Source organism: Eumetopias jubatus, unplaced genomic scaffold, assembly GCF_037043125.1.
Source record: "Eumetopias jubatus isolate StellerSeaLion01/CBP00866 unplaced genomic scaffold, mEumJub1_p1.0 scaffold_11, whole genome shotgun sequence".
In the NCBI taxonomy this organism is placed as follows: domain Eukaryota; kingdom Metazoa; phylum Chordata; class Mammalia; order Carnivora; family Otariidae; genus Eumetopias; species Eumetopias jubatus.
The window spans coordinates 45,915,235-45,935,044 of NW_028274817.1; the positions used below are offsets into that span (position 1 = coordinate 45,915,235).

At 41.6% G+C, this 19,810-nt stretch overlaps 1 protein-coding gene across 2 annotated transcripts in view; it reads left to right on the top strand.

The window, feature by feature from the left end:
- Window positions 1-3,446: 3,446 nt before the first annotated feature.
- Window positions 3,447-19,810, top strand: part of BTK (Bruton tyrosine kinase) — a 31,295-nt gene continuing 14,931 nt past the window's right edge. Inside the window, exons 1-5 of one of the 2 annotated variants that reach the window (XM_088028703.1) lie at window positions 3,447-3,595; window positions 12,013-12,183; window positions 12,722-12,820; window positions 16,027-16,095; window positions 17,673-17,754. In XM_088028703.1, the coding sequence (XP_087884829.1) occupies window positions 12,043-12,183; window positions 12,722-12,820; window positions 16,027-16,095; window positions 17,673-17,754 (391 nt within the window). In that variant the 5' untranslated portion in view covers window positions 3,447-3,595; window positions 12,013-12,042. Of the gene's footprint in view, window positions 3,596-9,572; window positions 10,126-12,012; window positions 12,184-12,721; window positions 12,821-16,026; window positions 16,096-17,672; window positions 17,755-19,810 lie in introns of those variants that run through there. The other variant, XM_028095792.2, reaches the window with a different exon arrangement.

Below are 19,810 nucleotides of genomic sequence, written 5' to 3' on the forward strand. Positions count from 1 at the left end.
TATCACATGGCTGGCTGGTCCATTCAACAAATGTTAATTGAATTCCCATTCTGTGTTGGGCACTGTTCTAGGGGAGGGACACGATGATCAAATAATCTCATAAATGTATAATTACAAAGTACTCTGTAAAATAGTACCAACGGTCGGCATTCAAGCAGCCCCCTTTCATTGAAGGAGCAAGTTGGCTGCCCTGGGTTCTGAAAAGTGACAAACTGTCCAGTTCGTACAATAGCAATCAACAGGCCAAGAGATAGTATCCAGCAGCTCTTCCCTTCCCTGCATACCTGGCAAAAGTCATGTGCTAGGTTTCAAGAGTCTAGCAGAGAAAGACTGCCGGGTACTGAGTATTTAAAATGGGTTGTCTCAGGGCGCCTGGGTGGCTCAGTTGGTTAAGCGACTGCCTTCCCCTCAGGTCATGATCCTAGAGTCCCGGGATCGAGTTCCGCATGGGGCTCCCTGCTCAGCAGGGAGTCTGCTTCTCCTTCTGACCCTACCCCCTCTCATGCTCTCTCTCTCTGTCTCATTCTCTCTCTCTCAAATAAATAAATAAAATCTTTAAAAAAATAAAAATAAATAAATAAAATGGATTGTCTCATAAAATTCTCACAGTAATTCTAGGAGGTAGGTGGTACTATTATTCCCATTTTACAGATGAGAAAATTGAGGCCTTAGGCTAGTCAACATTTTGCCCAATGTTCATGGTATTTAGTGGAGCCAGGATACAAACACAGGTGATCTGACTCCAGAGCCTGGGTTTCTTTACCATTATACAATATGCCTGTTGTGGCCTGGAAATTATAATAGCTAACAATTACAGAGCACTTAATATATACCAGGCATTTTCCTAAACACCTCATCTACTACCTCTTGTAATCCGAACAACCCAAAGCAGTGTGTACCATTATTATTATTTAACGGGTGAGGAAACTGCAGCACAACACAGGTGGTTATTTTGTGGAGCTGGAATTTCATCCCAGGTCTAGCACCACAGCCTTGCACCTAACCGTGACATCACACAGGGCAAGCAGGGGTATCTGCACGGTAGAGGCTAATGAAGAGAGACAACTGAGCAGGGACTCAGGAGGGGGTACCAGTGATTAGGGGCTATGGAACTGTGAGAGCCTGGGGTCTCCTGCTTGCATAACTCTCCAGAAATACCCATGGGTCCAGAGCTGACTCTCTGATCATCTCCTTTTTGTTGGATAGTCTCTGGGAAGGAGTTAATGAAAACAGTACCCCTACCTGCTGCTACATTTCCTAAAGTTTCTTTGCCAAACAGCCAGCCCATAGTTTCAGCATTTTCTTCTTCTCTTTGGGCTCTTAGGCAGTCTTACTGGCCTTTGAGGAGTTTCTAGAGGTTTTTAATGTTAGTAGCATGCGAATATGAAGACGGTGAACATGGCCCCTCTTAGTGTAATCAATCTCAGTTCTTTCTATTACACCTTGTGTGATGTGCCTTTGGTTTTGATTCCCTTCACTAATCCTGGTCTCTGTTTTGGACATGCTCCAGCTCATTGTTTTTCCCTAACATGAGGCACTCAGAACTGAGCACAGGAGTCTAGATCTGGCCTGACCTTGCAGAGTAGGTGGCCTTCTACAAGCAAGCCTCATATCACCTTGGATTTTCTGGCAGCTATGTTACTGATATGACATTTCTCTTTATTACTATCAGCAAAAACCTCTGAACCATTTTCACAAATGCTCCGGCTATCCCACTTTCACCTGGAGTCTTTTGAGGTTCAACTCGGTGCCCCATTATGGGACGTGACCCTTAGCTCTGGTAAAATACCCTTGGGTGAAGTTGGCTTATCACACCAGGTGATCAAGATCTTTTTGCAAACCGATTGCTCCGGTTCCGTCATCCAATCTAGCTCACCCAACGGCCTTGCACCATTCGCAGATTAGCTAGGCTACTTTCTGTATCTTCCTCAAAGTTCATTAGTAAAAATGTTGAACAGGATACCACCGAAAACAGAACCTTATATTACCCTGGGAGTCTTTTGAGGTGACACCAGGCCATTTATTTGCACTATTTGAGTGCAGCCCTTCAATCATCTAGACAAGTGTGTTAGGGAAGTGCTCATGGGCAGATGGTTAAAAAAAAAAATGTGCCTAGGTTTATTTTACCCTATCCCCTGTCCCACTCTCCCTTGTCCAGAACCCCAATGTACGCCTGTTAATTTCCAGTCTCCACCCCCCGATGGATCTTGAGAAGGGACAGGCCATGTGACAACAGGTAGTGTCTGACTGAAGAAAAGGAGAGGGAAGGAGAATGTCTGTGACCGACTCTCAGACAGGCGACTAGAGCAGCTGTTCAGAGGTGACTAGTAAAACGATATATGTTGTCAGTGAAATAGGGAGATCGTGCAACACTTACTGCCCGTCTCTCTTGTGCAGATGTGAGGATTACCCACTCTGACATTCCTACAAAATGCTTTTTAACAAAATCTTGTTGCCTTAAAAACTCTGACAGACTTCTAGTGAGGTCCGTGCTCTGCTCCTACATTTCGATCCAGCACGGAGGCGGGGGGGGGGGGGGGGGCAAATATGGCCGTGCCTGATGTGTCAAGGTGGGCATGCAGCCCAGTCAGCCGGCACTCCACGGCAATCCTGGTCTGTGGACACTATTGGCTGCATGTCCCAGGGGAAGCCTCCAAGAGACGACTGGGGCTTAGAACATAGGCGAGGAAGTAGTTGAGGACACATTCAGGCTTTGAGTGACACGTTTAGTCGGGTTCACAGATTTACAGAATTAAAGAGAAAGGTATACACAAAGAGTTACTCCCTCAGGCAGAATCTGAAAGGGAGAAAATCAACATCCACAGAAAATGGGGAAGGGCACAAGTCTTTGTGTGGGCTTACATTCAGACATTTTTATCTGTAGGAAAAAAATGCTTTCTTAGAAAATGACTCAGCAGGGGGAAGTCTTGACTCTACCTCTCACAGGCTCTGCACTTTGGGGTCCCTTTTATGAGCACTCTCCATCTTTTGTTATCAAGCTTAAATAGTGTGACCACCCCCCCCCCAATCTCCTGTGCCTTCAAGGACAGGAGGCTCTAAAGGCACTCTTCCTCATTAGACCCTTTGTTTTGTCTTTGCAGGTCTGCAATTCCCATCCTTCCTGTAAGTCTCCACTCTCTGCTGTTTATCCCCACAGTTCTTTAGGTACGTGGTCCCTTTACCTCGGGGAGGTCAGCATGATGACCTGTCTGCTCAACCCAGCCCCATCCAGAGTCTCAGTGGCCCCAGTAATGTTGAGCAGGGCTCTCTCAGAGCACATTCAAGATAGCAGTGTCAGAGGTCCCAAGCAAATGAAGGGCGGGGACAGCTGGGGGTTGGGGGGGATAGGGGCAGCAGCAGGGAACCAGATACCATGCTGCTGAGAAGAAGAAAAAAAAAGGCATTGGTTTAAGTCAGGAAACAAAAAAAGGGAACTGAGTGGCTGTGAAAGGGTGGGGTTTGCTCAGACTGTCCTTCCTCTCTGGACTGTAAGAATATGTCTCCAGGGCCAGTGTCTTCTGAGATCGAGTCACACCTTCAAAGTCCTGGCATCTCAATGCATCTGGGAAGCTACCTGCATTAAGTCAGGACTGAGGTGGGTCTGGGGCATGGCGGGGGCTGGGCAGCCGCCACAAATACTTTTCATGGGACACCTCCCCCCCCCCCCCACTGAAGGCCGGAGAGAAAGCATGGCTCGTGCCATGTAGTAGTCTGCTGGCTAAGGAGACTGACAGAGGGTGGGAGTGTCATTCAGCGCAAGGCCCTGGCAGTCCTTCGCAATGATCAGAAGGGGCTGTAAGGGTTCCTTCCGAGTCGGGTTGTGGAGGGGAGGAGACAAGAAGAGCAAAGTGGGACATGAGGTGACCATCTGAACAGGTAGCAAATGTTGGAAGGGGGCACCCCTGCAAAACTTGGCAGCACAGGAATCTCGCTGATGGCAGTAAGATACAAATAGGCCATTTGGTCGAATACTGCCTGAAGACCCAAAAGGTTGACTTGTGTCCAGAGGCCCTTAGAAGAAGAAAATCTAAGGGGCAGATGGAGAAGACAGTAAAAGCTCACATGCCACCAGAGGCCCTCAGCCTTTGTAAACTGGGGAAGAGCCCAGGCTAAGTAACCCTGGGTGTAAGCTACCTGCCTGGGGCTGCATCGGGCTGATGTTGCCAGGAGCGGAGCTGGCTTATTGGAAAGATTGTGTGTGCGCCAACCTCGTGGTAATGTGGGTAAAAGACTGGGCCAGAAGAAAATAGCCTCAGCCTCAGCCCAGACAGTGTGGCCAACCCTTGAGGTCATGGGGAAGGTTTTTCCTATTACCGTTGCCTACCATGTGCACGGCTTTCTTTTGTCTTCATCATTTCTCATCTCCTTTTTTCTCCTCTCCTCCTCTCCGTTCCCTCCTCCTCTCCATCCCCTTCCTCCTTTTCCTGTATTCCCTCTTCTTATACGCCCCCCCCTTTATCTTGTTCATTACCGCATCCCCTGGAACAGAGTCAGAGCTTAATAAACAATTGTTGAATTGCACTGGATTATTCTTGCCCTTTCCTTCCCCTGTTCTTTTCCCTTTTTCCTTCCCCCCTACTTTTCTAGTACCTTCCCCATAGGAATGTTGTGAGTAGTAACTGTGTTAATATATATAAAACACTTAAAGCCTGGCAATAGTAAGTGCTAATATCTCCATGTTTGCTATTATTTTTATTCTGCCTGAGTGGGTCTGCCTAGAGCAAATGGTGTGGCATTTAGAATAAAAGGGATTGGTGGCCCTGCTCAAAACATCCTTGGATGAGCTATTAGACCTCCAAATGGAATCCTGGTCCAGTTTCCTTTTTTTTTTTTTTTTTAAGATTTTATTTTTTGTTTGACAGAGAGAGAGAGAGCACAAGCAGGGGGAGCAGGAGAGGGAGAAGCAGGCTCCCAGCTGAGCAGGGAGCCCTATGCAGGGCTCGATGTGGGGCTCAGGGCTCGATGTGGGGCTCTATGTGTGGCTCGATGCAGGCCTGGATCCCAGGACCCTGAGATCACGACCTGAGCCAAAGGCAGACGCTTAACTGACTGAGCCACCCAGGCGTCCCCAGGCCTGGCCCAGTCCTGATCATCCAGTTCTCCACACTCAAAATCTCTATGGCATGTTGTGTGTTTCCAGAGGCAGGACAGCCGCAGAGCCCAGAGGCAGGGGTCTATAAAGCTGAGGGACTGTCCTCTGTGCCCTTAGCTGTGTGTTTGTTCTGCGTCTGCCTTTGTTTTGCATGCCAAGCCCCTGAAACAAGGGTGCTATAGCCTCTCGGGAGCCTCAGTTATTTGATAAAACAATGTCATCCTCCTGATAAGCCACAAAATGCAAATACTCGTGGAACCTAAAGCATTCAACCAAAACAGGATCCCTTAAGGCTAGCCCTGTTTGTTCTATTCTGACCCCCCCTTTATAGTCAAACTGTTTAAGCTGTTTATGTTAAAGTCCAAATTCCGTTGCTTATGGCTAGTGATGTGTTCGTCTGGAGCCCTTTGTAAACCCTGTATGGTGAGAACCAGTGCAATTTTCCATCCACTTCGAGGGTCTTGGTGCAATTTTAAGTTATCATCACTATGATTTACTATTTCCATTTGAGCAAATTTCCTACAGAGACTTTCCTTTCAGTGGACTAGACCCATACCAGGAAGTGACTTAGGTATAAGGGGAAGATATGCCTTTTGAAAACCAGTTCGGATGTTCTCCAAAGAGTCATCCAAAGCAGATACCTGCTGCTTTTTGCCCAAAGATGCTATACTGAGATCTGATTGCTAACTCCTGGGAAGAAGGGAGAGCTAGAATTTTCAGTGAGTCAGTGCTCAACAAGAAGCTAGAGACAAGACACTGACCTAATTCACTCCAAAGCTGCTTGGTTATGCAAATGAAGCCATCAGGGGAGGGGGAGAGAGAACTTCTCTGAGGACCCTGAAACAAATGAGCCACGTGTGACTTTCAGTTTCTATAGAGGTTCATGTGCACTGACAGAGGGTGTTTGAAACACAAAAGCCTTAATCCCGGGCTTTCCTTCTTACTCTGAGAAGCATCACCAGATGCCCTGAGAGTTAATGTTGCTTATCTGAACCTCAAGGAGAAGCTCATCTCACTGCCTTGCTTCCCTAAAAAAAATAAACTCTAGTCAATTAGCTCATCCCTAGAAGAATGAAATTCTTCTGAAATTCACTGGCTCAATGAAAAAAAACAGACTAGTCGGCAATAAAAGCAGAGTAAAAAAACTGACTAGAAATGGAGCAGAAGATAAAGGAATGGGAAAAGCAGGCTCTCAAAAACTGCTATCTGGAGTGGAAATTGGTAAAGTGCTTCTGGAGACTACTTTGTCAATATATTTCAAAATGCAAAATGCACACACTTTCTGACTTGGTAAATGATGCTTATATAGAGATCCTAATATCATGGAAAAATAATCAGGAATACCGTTAAACAAGACCTTTAGATATTTTGGGGAAAAGGTGTGTTGGGTGGATGGATGGATAGATAATGTTAAGAAATACAAGTAAACTGCAAATACTATGTGCAATGTGATCTCAAACCTAAGAGAAATGCACAGAAAAAAAATGAAAGGTAATATGCCCCAATATTAATGCCCTTGGATGATGAGCTTGTAATTGATGTTTTCTTTTTAATATTCCTGTACTTGAAACATGTTTTATAATGAACATGTGTTATTTTAATATCGAAAGAGAAAATACAGCAAATATTTAAACCAGGGAAAACAAAAACTAAACTGAAAAAGAAAGCCAAAGGGCCACTCAAGTCCAGAGTGAAAGACGGACACCCCAGGAGTCACCCTCGGAGAAGAGGGACAGTGCTGAATGTATTACCACCAATCTGATGCTGAGTGCAAACTTCTGGCTCTCAGGTCCAATGTTAGCATGATGAAAGGCTGAAGAAGAACCAGAGACCCGAGACCTCTTGGAGAGGACTGCAGGAGATGAGAATTTCCCTGGTTAACATGCAGCCAGAAAACCGATTTTGGCTGGAGGGCTTCACCACAAATTTGGTCACCTGTCACGTTGACCATGAAGTTTATCAAGTAATTAGGTTTCCCTGGTGCCTGAATAGAGCTTTTTGGGAACTTAGCAAGAGTAATTAGGTTTCTGTGTTGTTATGGTTATATTCTAAAGAAGACTTCTCTTCTGGTTCCGAGGCCAGGGAATTCTCAGTGAAAATCTCAATCAGAACCTGAGAGATGCTTCTTGGAACTGAAAAGAGATTTTTGGGAATATAAATTTAGCCCATCATACTGTACTCTAATTTCAGACAGTTGATAATTCTACCAGATTCCATAGTAAAACTTCAGGAAGACAGGACTGAAACAGGAACAAGGGATAACACAAAGCACATAGGCCAACAGATAAGCCAGACCTGGGTTTGCCACTTTGTCTGAGTAACTGAGAATTCATTCTGAGAGTGAAAATATATGATCACGTGTACAAGGATGTGCATGGCAGCATTGTTTATAATTGAAAACAAGTTATCTAAATATCCATCAATAGGAGAGTGGACAAATAAAGTGTGATGAATTCATCATACAGAATAGTTTATTCATATAGAAATAGATCAAAATGTATGAACTAGAGCTACCAAGATAAATAAATCATGAACCATTATACTGGGAGGGGCACCTGGATGGCTCAGTCGGGTAAGCGTCCATCTTGTGATTTCGGCTTAGGTCATGATCTCATGGGTGGTGAGATCAAGCCCCATGTGGGGCTCTGAGCTCAGCAGGGAGTCGGCTTGGGATTCTCTCTCTCCCTCTGCCCCTCCCCCCATTCGTGCTGGGGCGAGTTCTCTCTCTCTCTCTCAAATAAATAAATAAATCTTTTAAAAAAATTATACTGAGAAGAAAAGCAAGTTGCTGAGGAATATGTACCACTTATATAAAAATGTAAAACATGCAAACCAATACTAAATACCTTTTATGGATATTTACATATCCAGGAATAATATAAAAACATGTCTAGGAATGATAAACTCCAAATTCAAGATATTGTTAACCTCTGAGGAAGGAGGGGATTAGTTATAGAGGAGTATACAAGGAGGTTTTGACTCTATGGGTAGTATTTTATTTCTGAAAAACACCGGAAGCAATTATGGCACAGTGCTAGGATTTTACAGAGCTCGGTGAGTTTTTGAGTGTAGTGTTATTCTCTGTACTATTTTCAACATTTCATAATGTAAAAGAAAGTACCTTCGATCAAAACATTGTATTCACAGTATGCAATAACAACCCTAGGGATAAGAGTGGGTGGGTATTCCATCTAATCTTGTGCTTTTATCCCATCAACAATGAAACAAATCCTGAAAAGAAAACAGCAAGTAACACCAGTTAGGATCTCCTTGTGGAAACTTCAAGGAAAATGTAAGAAAATCTGGCAGGACTAGGAAGAGTCCACATGTGGGAAAAAGTACAGTTGACAATTAACAGAGCTAAATCATCCTTTTTTGCTTGGAGGGTGATTGCAGAGGAAAATGCTCCAGGATCCTGTACTCTCTCTTATCCCCTGAACTTACCACCATTTCCTCTTTCGCCAAATGTTCCTAGAAGATGCAGAGGGGTCTGTCCCAACTGCTCTTTGATGATAGCCATTGGGGATGACTAAAGGTAAAATGATGGGTATATATATATATATATATATATATATATATATATATACACACACACATACATATATATATATCTGGGAGGCAATGAGGTAGGTATCACAGAAAAAGCAAGGGCTATGGAGTCACAGATGGATGAGGTTGGGCAAGTCACACAACTTCCATGAGTCTCACTTTCCTCAGCTGTGTTGAGAGAAATAAATGAAATAATGAGTGTAAAATGCCTGATGGGTAGACTGTACTGAGAGAAACAAGAGTTTCCTTCCATTCCCCTGGGGAGAAAAGGGAATAGACAGACTCTTTCTGGGCAATTAAGTAATGCTTTAAAGGAGAAATAAAGAGAGAATGATGTTTCTTGGATAGTCTGGCTAAGTAGCTATTTGAACTATGACTGACTGGTTATTTCTAACTAGCATCTCCGGGACTCTTCCCAATCATAGGCAGGCTGTGTAGTCTTCTGAGTTTTGCTCTGGTGTTGTCCCTAATGGTGTTTCTCTTAGCTTGAGCAATGATAGGGTCAAAGGTGGTTTAGTTTACTGATCCTGCAAGTGCTTTTCGTATCAATTCGTTGGCATAGTGCAGTTTGTAAGATGGCTGAACTCTTACTCACAAGCATCCTCTTTATGAATTCTGCTGCTCCACAGGGAGCTGGGAGGCTGCACAAGGTGGCCACATGAAAATCCTTGCATTTGTAGTTTAATAAAGAGCACATTATAGTGCTGGAACTCTGTATTTTAAATGAAGACCTCTGTGTTTTTCCATTATTTTTCCTCCTCTTTCTTTATATGAACAACAGTGTGTGTGTGTGTGTGTGTGTGTGTGTGTGTGTGTGTAACATTCATGTCACTTCCGGTTTCCACCCCCACCCCCACTCTCTGAGTGAAGTGGAGGGTCAGCCCTCACAGTGCATCTTTTGTGGTCAAATTGACTGTCAGCTGCTGATATGGTTAGAAAAAAATTTAGAACCTTTCACAAAGAAGTTGCAACTGCCCTCTAACGCAGACTGTCCATCACATGCCAACCTTCAGGAAGACATAAAGACAGATGCACCTCCTTTCACATTATTGGTGGATGGATCAGTGATGATTAAGGAAGAACTACCACATTTTCAGGCTGTGTGTGTCTGGACTGGATCACGAGGAATTAAGGGGAAAGCAGTCAAAGAAGGGGCAACCAGACTTTGGAAATCCTGGTAATCCTCCAACTCAATGATCTAGCAATAGAGGCCATTTCACCCTTTCCTCAGAGGGGTGATGGCTAGTGAGAGGCTTGCTTACTTCCTCATACTTAGACCAGCACTGAACCCTAACCCAACAGACACTTGAAAGGGAGGAAGGCTTCCTCTTGTACAAACTGGATTTGTTCTAAAAGAGAAAAAGAGCAGAGGCAGCTTCCAGAAGGACCTATCTTATAGGAAGTAAGAGCAGAGGCCAAGACTGAAGCGGATGCTGGATCAGAGCAGGGAATGTGTCCATCAAGAGCTTACAACAAAACTAAAGGTAAAATGATGGGTATGCTTTATTCAGCTAACAGAAGCAAAACTGGATGTAGTTTGTTGGGAGGCTTCTGATCCAATTTACTGCTCATGCTACTCACTTTCATTAGGGCTTTACTTTATCCTCTGTAATTTGAGTCTTTTTGATTGTGAAGAGGTACTTAATTGGAATTCACTGTGGAAAAAATGTGATATTATTACTAGGATCTTGATGAGTTGACAGTTCTTGAGACTATAGTATTATTACTTGGTTGCCACTACTTCGGAATAATCGAATAATTTCAATGTTGACAGAAATCTCAGTGGGGTTTGAGCATTAGAAAGTACCCTGGTTGTAAAGTCTTATCAGTTTGTCATTCCCGTGAGAGACCATTTAAACCAGGGAGCCAGGGAACTGTGTGGCAAGGTGTGGGAAAAGGTTTGCTCCTTGGCCTAATTTTTCTCAAAAGATCGTTTATAAACCATTGAATGAATCCACCACCAGAAGACAGTAGCATTGACATGGTGAATAAGTGGCAAAGTGATCATTCTGAACATCCCTGGTGTTCCTTTAACCTATTTTTAATGTCTCCCCGGTATGATAATAGAATTTTCTACACCACAGGAAAGAGCAAAATAACAGTGCGGATAGCCTCAGACTGTGATAAAATCTGCTCCCTTGCTTCCCTGGTGTGAGCAATAATCTGTGCTTGGCAGGTAGATAAATGATGCTGGCTTTATTTATTCTGTATCCAACAGTGCCACCAAAAGCATAAGGAGTTTAGTTTTACAAAATGTCATCAATCCCCCCTTAAGAAAAAGCCACCTGTAACAAAATTTGAGGGGAGCTGGTGATTTTGTTTCAGTACTTATTTAGCTCCCCATTTTGTGACAGTATTTATATTTTCACTTTATCTTTCTAAGGAAGGTTTGGAATTAGTAATATGTAATTGTGCATAAACTTTCAGTGAATAACTAATATGAAGTGTGTTTTGTGTGAATAAAAAAAACCAACGGTGATTTTTTGAAACTCTCTTTGCATTTCTGTACTTCAGTCACCTAAACTGAATCTTTCTAGAGTATTGTAAATTTGGAGAGGGTAAACAAGTGACTTTTCGTAAATAATCAGAGATGGCATCCATGAGTAAGACAGTTGTATCACTTTTGTATGACAATGTCTAAAAGAACCAACGTAAGAAAAAAAGGAGGGGAAAAACCAAAAACAACAACAACAACAACAACTCCCTCCCCCAAAATTATTTTTGCAATTTTAGAACAAAGCATCTATCCTTTGTAGCTCAGCCAGCGGTTGATGGGCCAAATCAGTTGGGCGGCAGTTAGTACACGTCTATAGTGCACCCCATATGCAGGTGCAGCCTCCATATCCTTATTAGACCCCTTGGTTAGCAGACCCCAGAGGGACAATGTTTGAAAAAATTGCACTCACTGTCTAGGAAACTGGGAACTGAAAGTCCAGTATCTGCCTCAGTGGAGTTCTGACACCTGCATTATCCCTTCAGGGGATATCAGAGTCAACAGCTGCACAGAGACTTTTGCTGTTCACAGATCCTGCACGTATCATAAAAGGGTGGTTAGTATAAAGCGGCCTCCAGACATTACCAAGCACACAGGTACATGTCACTTGACATCAAGAGCATTCCATGGCCTTATACAAAAAGCCAGTGTATGTGAACTCACGCTGAACCCGTCCTCCCTATTCAATGCGCATCCATTACACCTGAAAACTGGCAGAAGATGGAGGCTGTGGAAGGAGGATGTCAAGGTAGGAAGAAGGCTCTTCATTAGCTTTGCACGATTCTGTTCCATTTGAAACTAGGTGGCCAGGCTGAGGGGAAACCAGGAGGGTTGAGGATTAATGTGCTGGGTCCTCAAGAACTCTCGTTATCAACAGCACACAAGTGAGCTCCGGAAAGAAGAAGCCATGGCTACAGTGATACTGGAGAGCATCTTTCTGAAGCGATCCCAACAGAAAAAGAAGACATCACCTTTAAACTTCAAGAAGCGCCTCTTTCTCTTGACTGCGCACAAACTTTCCTACTATGAGTATGACTTTGAACGTGGGGTAAGTTTCTCTGCTGTGAAACCTGACTATCAAGGACTTGTCCTTAGATCTTCCTTGAGGAGGTAGATACTTTTTTGGTCAGAGGAGGGAGGTGGTAGGGACCTAGGTATGTTGCAAATTCAGGAAGATGTTTCCTAGCCTAGAACTAACTGCAACCATGCTGGTGCAAAAATTCAAAGGTGCTAAGAAACCATGGGGGTAGTCTTACCATGGAATCTTGCAGTTGGTGATCATTCATTAAATGTTGTTGAGAAGGAAATCCAAGTCTTCAAAATTATTCTTTATTTTTTATGGTACAGGCACACACAGTCATCCACTCTTCTATAGTATTTGCCCTCTATCTGGTAGCCAAAAAAGTTTAAATTAATAGATCTGGAAGTTGTTGTTTGTTTTGTTTGTTTTTCAAAATGACAGGTCCTGATGGATAGAGTGTGGGTGTCACCTCACTATGTTGAATGATTAGATAACAAAATCTAATCATCTGGTTGCTTAATCACTCCTAATCTTTCTCCATTTTCTTCCTCATTCTCTTTCTCAGAGAAGGGGCAGTAAGAAGGGTTCGATAGATGTTGAGAAGATCACCTGTGTTGAAACAGTGGTTCCTGAAAAAAATCCTCCCCCTGAAAGACAGATTCCAGTAAGTAGAGACCATTGTCAGAGCAGGGATGGGGCGGTTAAGAAACTTGGAACACTTCAACTCTCTGTAAATCGGTAATGCTGTGCAATGTGTTAGAGCTCCCTTACAAAATTTTTCACTCTGTTATTGGTTATACTGAGTCTCAGCATGCTTCCCCCAGATGCAGAACAACTCACCTCACCTTGAAAACGTCTACCACGAGTTTTACGATGACATATCAAATTTTCTTTTTTTTTTTAAGGATTTTATTATTTTTTTAAAGGAATCTCTACAACCAACGTGGAGCTCAACCTCACAACCCTGAGCTCAAGAGTCGCATGCTCCCCTGCCTTAGCCAGCCAGGAGCCCCAATATATGAACTTTTCAAACTGATCAGAGATAATTGGTTTTACTCTCTCAGATACCAGGATCAGATTTATAGGCTTGAGTTAGTCTGAAAGCCAGAATCTTAGGGCTCTGAGTCATGAGATTCTTTAACAACTCACTCTTTATTCTCTCCTCTCATTTCTCAGAGCCTCTCCAAGGTGTAACGCCTATGGATTTCTGAGTTGAGGTTTTTTTTAATATCATTTATTATTTTTTTCCTATTACAAAAGTAGTGTGTACTTATTATAGAAACTCTAGAAAATACAAAAAAGCACAATAAAGAAGATAAAATCATGCAGAATTCCATTATTCAGCTAAAATAACTATTATATGTTGGTACACAGACTTACAGATGTTTTTCTCCACTAGTAACACATATATTCACACTAATATGTATATTATATATTTATTTTTGTAAAGTTTATTTATTTAAGGGGCACCTAGGTGGCTCAGTTGGTTAAGTATCCAACTCTTGGTTTCAGCTCTGGTCATGATCTCATGGGTCCTGGGATCCAGCCCTGTGTGCCCAGCGGGGAGTCTGCTTGAAGATTCTCTCCCTCTGCCCCTCCCCCCACTCACACTCTCTTCCTCTCTCTCTCTAAAATAAAGAAATAAATCTTTAAAAATGTTATTTATTTAAGTATATCTACACCCAGTGTAGGACTCAAACTCAGGACCCTGAGATCAAGAGTCACGTACTCTTCTGACTGTGTCAGGCACCCCTATGTTATATATTTAAAACATAGAATCAGGGGTGCCTGGGTGGCTCAGTCAGTTAAGCAGCTGCCTTCGGCTCAGGTCATGGTCCCAGGGTCCTGGGATCGAGCCCCACATCAGGCTCCCTGCTTGGCAGGGAGTCTGCTTCTCCCTCTCCCTCTGCCTGCCACTCTGCCTGCTTGTGCTCTCTATCTCTCTGTCAGATAAATAAATAAAATCTTTAAAAAATAAAAAATAAAACATAGAATCATACTACACATCTTGCTTTGTAATCTAATTTTTCAATTTAACAATATATGGAAACTTTTCCCATGACAACAGATACTCTTTAATAACGTGATTTTAATGGCTGTGTGGTATTCTCTATTATGAATATATTCCAATTTGTTTAACCAATCTCCTATTACTACACATTTGTTTCCAACTTGATATTATAACTGTTGAGAACGTCCTTGCATACATCTTTATGAACTTTTGCTATTCTTTTCCTTATATTAACTTCCTAGAAGTAAAATGTTGTTCTTCTCTTTATTAAATCTGCACAATTTTATTATGTTTATCTTTTTATTCTATTTTATTTTCTAGCAGTGTAATTTAAATTTCATACACTCCTACAAGCTATGTATGAGAGTATCTCTATTTCTCTACATTCTTTCCAATACCAGATACTTTAAATGTTTATTAATTTGACAGTCAAGAAAAGTGGTATTTCATTGCTGACTTATTTTTCAATTTTTTGTTACTCATAAGGTTGAACGTTTATATGTCTTACGGTTCATTTACATTTTTCTGTTTTTGAATTGCCTGTTCATTTTTTTGCCCATTTTTCCATTGAAATGTTTACTTTATTGCTAGTACTTTTTAAGAGATCTTGATATATTACGAGTATCAATCCTTAGCTGTAATACATGTTGAAAATATTTTCCCCAGTTTTTTGTTTATCTTTGAACTTTGTTTATGGTGTTTTTTTACTTGCTTATTTTTACCATTCTGGGTTTTAAAATCTATGTCATCAAATTAGTTCATCTTTTTCTTAATGAGTGTAACTTTTAGCGTTATGAGTGGGAAGTCTTGTCTCCCATAAGATTATATATATAGTCACTTGTTTTTTCTTTGTCAACTCATAGTTCCATTTTTTTAAGCTTTTGAATCCATCCAGAATTTACCTTGATGTATGGCGTGAAATAGCCACCTAACTGCCCCCCCCACACACACACCCAAATTAGTGGTTAAATATTTGTCCCACCACTGATTGAGTAACCTCCCTTTCCTCGATGGTTTGAAATGCCTGAGGTTTTTTTGAACATGTATGTGCTGGATCCTATGGATATGTGTCCCTGCTGGGTTAAAGGAAGCAATCTGTAATCAGTAGCATTGTCTATGTGGGAAATTCTTCTGGAGCGAGTGCAAAAGACTCCCAGTACTTAAGGAAATCCAAAAAAAGAACAATGCATCAACCAATAACTATGCTTTCTTTTTTTAAGTTTTTATTTTAATTCTAGTTTGTTAACATGCAGTGTTATATTAGTTTCAGGTGTACAATATAGTAATTCAACACTTCCATACATCACCCAGTGCTCATCACAAGTGCCCTCCTTAATTCCCATCACCCAACCCCCCACCCACCTCCCCTCTGGTAACCATCAGCTTGTTCTCTATACTCAAAAATCTGATTCTTGCTTTGACTCTCTCATTTTTTTCCTTTGCTTGTTTGTTTTGTTTCTTAAATTCCACATGTGAGTGAAATCATATGGTATTTGTCTTTCTTGTCTGACTTATTTCACTTAGCATGATACTCTCTAGCTCCATCCATGTCGTCGCAAATGGCAAGATTTCATTCTTTTTAATGGCTGAATAACATTCCATTGTATACATATACCACATCTTCTTTATCCATTCATTAATTGATGGACACTTGGGCTGCTTCCATATCTTGGCTATTGTAAGTAATGTTCCTGTAAACATTGGAGTGCACATATTCCTTCAAATTAGTGTTTTTGTATTCTTTGGGGTAAATACCCAGTAGTGAGATTGCTGGGTCGTAAGGTAGCTCTATTTGTAACCTTTTGAGGAACCTCCACACTGTTTTCTACAGCGGCATATGCTTTCATCTTTCATTGCAGAGAAGGGGTGAAGAGTCCAGTGAAATGGAGCAGATTTCAATCATTGAAAGGTTCCCTTACCCCTTCCAGGTAAGGTATTTTCTCTCACCAGCTCTCAAAGGTCCCTGTAATGTAATTAGGGTTGGGGTGCAGGGCACAGTGAAGAATACTTGGTCCCAGTGAACAGAATATGAGGTGGACAATGAAGCTGAAGTGAGAAATGAGACTGACATGGGCTAAGAGTGTTAGCTTTTCTGTTTTCCCAATTTAGCATAGTACCTTTTAGTCCCTACACCTCAAAGCAAATCCATAATGGCAGTAACTCTATTATGGTGTGTCTTGTCTATAGTAACTGCATTGAGAAAGATGCTCTGTTGAGTGACCATTTCACTTCCTTCTGGTTCTGCCTATCTGTCTAATGGTGGTCATGTGGGTTGAAAAGACAGAAAAGGGGAGGGAAGGAGTAGTTATTAGGAAGTTCGGTATGGGGAAGGCTTATTAGACTTACACATAAACCTAAATTCTATTCTAGTCTGAAATAACTGAAGAACCACATAGACATCTGTTTCAAAGATGCATTGTAATCCATGAAGGAGAGCAAGAGCTTCAGATTCAGTCTTCAACGTGGTTTGCTTGTGTCCTGAAAACTCTGTAGGTCACATGTTGTGAATATAGCAGCCTCTGCAAACAGTGAAAGCCAGAAAAGGAAGTGGAAAGTCTCAGGGGAGGGGGCTTTCTGTCATGGATTTATGAGCACAGCAAAACTAACAAGAAAAAAGAAAAATGTGCAAGGATCTTGCTCATGTCCCTGACTGTATCAAAATTCATAAAACCTGTGAAGGAGGAGTGTTTTAGACATAGTTTTTACTATTGTCTTTCAACAAGATGATGCTGTTTGGCTGGACTAGTGGGTAATGCTAAATAACAGATAATTCAAATTAATTTACATTTGATTTCAGAATCCACTATGTAATGTCTGTTAAGTCTGTGAGGATTGGAACCACATGTCTCATGCATCTCCAGAACACCTAACACAATGCCTTGTACATGTAAAGTGTTCAAAAAATACTGCCTGTATGATCTGATGACAATGCTTAAAATAGACTTTACTTTTTTTGAAGTAAATATATACTTTACTCTTTTGTGGTTCCAAACTTGGTTAATTTTGGTGAGGGGAGGCCACTAGGCAGTAGGAGAAAAATTAGCCATGAGTTAAAATTTTGCTTCATATTATCCAAGTGAATAATCCATATGTACTAAACAAGACTTAAGTTATACAAATCATTACTTCAGTTTCTCTTCTATACAAACTCAAGGTTTAATAAGATCATAAAATATTCTTTGTTGAATAAACACAAATCCTGTCTCCACCAAGGCTGGGGGAAATATTATGAACTAAGTTTACACACAAACTGAAACACAAGTCAAGAGGATCTAGGACTCTTTAAAAAGCTAAGCACTTCTAAGTCCTACAACCCTGGATGTTAATTGTTCAGGAATTTTTCAGATAGTTCACATGACCCCAGCTCCACCGCCAACGGAAGACCCTACCTTTCTTTGTTTTCCACTATGAATATACAAAGTTGTAGCTGAAGATTAGTTCCTTCGAAGACTTTCTTCTTTTTTCCAAATCCTAACTGCTGAAGTCTGTGTGTCCATTGCTTCAGGTTGTGTATGATGAAGGACCTCTTTATGTCTTCTCCCCAACTGAAGAACTGAGAAAGCGTTGGATTCACCAGCTCAAAAATGGTGAGAATTATTTGGAAAATAATTTGGAGGTTGACAAGGAGGAAGGATGATAGATGGCTTTTTCTCTAATGTTAGTGATATGATCGAGTTTCATATTCCATTATATGAATAAGAGATAACGTGCTAGACTGAGTTTCAACCCAGTTCCACCACGATCTCTCTGGTGCAATTCTGCAGTTGTAGGCACCTCTATTTCCCTATCTATAAAATAGTCCCACTCTTTACACCAATTACAAGGGTGGTGTGTTGTGTTATTCAATGGTCATTGCAATATTTCAAATCCTAAGTATAAAATACCTAGTTCCAAAAATTAGATGATCATGAGAGTGCTTGAGGTCAGTGTAGAGAAGCTTCTTCCAAGCCCTCTTCTACCACACATAAGCTGGGTAACCTCTGGCAAGTAGGCTAACAAGCTTCTTCTGAGGTTTAGTACTTTCTTCTGAAATAGAAATAACAATGATGCCTGCCACACCTACCTCCAGGGTTGTCCTAACGATCCAATGAGGTAATGTATGTGAAAGCACGTAGAAAACTGTGAAACACCGTACAGGAAAGCACTGTACATCTTTTCATTATGGGTAAATATTTTCTAAGGAACTAGTTCATGTTCCTTGTTTTGTGAGGACTTAAACTTGAACACAGTTTCAGCATTTGACATAGACCATACAATGTGCTGAGATAAACTTGACTCTAAAGGCTTGCAGCACAGGATGCATGCAGACATATTTGTGTGTATATATAGCCACATGTCAAGTGACTGAGAGATTAACTGGTTGAGTTGACATCAGGAAAGGCTGCCTAGAGAAACAGGAAGGATGGCAGACTGATAACAGCATGGTTGGGTTATTGCATGACAGCCCTTTGTCTTAGATTCTGATATTTGGTGGCTCACTGTACCACCCTTATTCACTCCCTTGAGTGCAAGTCTGATGGGCCAAAATAAAAATCACCAAATCTTTCAAGCTGAAAGAGGAGAGGAGAGAGGAAGAAAGGGGTCATTTATTGAATTCTTGCTATGTGCCAGACAATGAGCTAGATACCTTATGTTTATTATCTCATTTAATTCTCACAGCAACCTTGGGGTAAAAACAATAGTAATAGCTAACACTTAATGAGCGCTTGGTATCTTCCAGGCTCTGTGCCAAGTGTTTTGAATGTACCAGCTTTTAATCTTCATGATAAGCTTTGAAGTATGTATCATTCCCCTGTTTAGAGATGAGGGAACTGAGGTTCAAAGAGGTTCAGTAACTTCAGTAACCTGCTCATGGTCACACTCATGGGCACGCTGAGAGGTGAAGCCTGGATCTTTGCCAGATCCCTATGTCTGTAGGACTCCAGAGCCTAAGCTTATTGCATAGTGTCATGCTACTTTGTTCTCAAGTCCAGAAATTACACCTGTAGTTGGCTGCAAGCTATTCTAGAGTAAGGCCATGTTGAGATTGCAAATTGGTGATATCTTGTACCACAAAGTCCAGTTCTTGGCATGTTTTGAGGTAAGAGGCCTGCTTTAGCCCTAGGGGGACAAAATGAGCACACAGAGGGCATGTATATTTGCACTTCCTTGGTTCTCTCCACAGTGCCTCATGCAGTGCCTTGCACACAGAAAGAGACCAATAGTTGTGTTAACAGATTTTTCTGTAAGGGTAAACAACCACCAAGGGTGGTTGGGCTCCATGTTGATGGACAGCTAGGATTTAGTTTGGAAATAGGGGAAGGTGGGACATACTGAGGGAGAACCAGAAAAGGAAAAAAAAATGTGACATGTGCAAGTTAGTAACTCCTTTACACTTAAACGACTGATTTCAAAACCAGTCATAGATTAGCCTAGCAAATACTTCTAGAGTGCCCACTACATTCAAGGGATGAGCAATGACAGAGGATAAGAATATCCAGCTTGTAAATTTGGTTTACTGACTCAAATGGCAAACTTATAATGCTGGTTATGCACTAGTATTAAAGTTCACTGGGCAAGTAAAATTACAACAGTAAAAATAAAGCCAAAACAAATAGAAAACACCACCACTTCAAGTGGGTTATTAGTGCAGATGGATAGTGT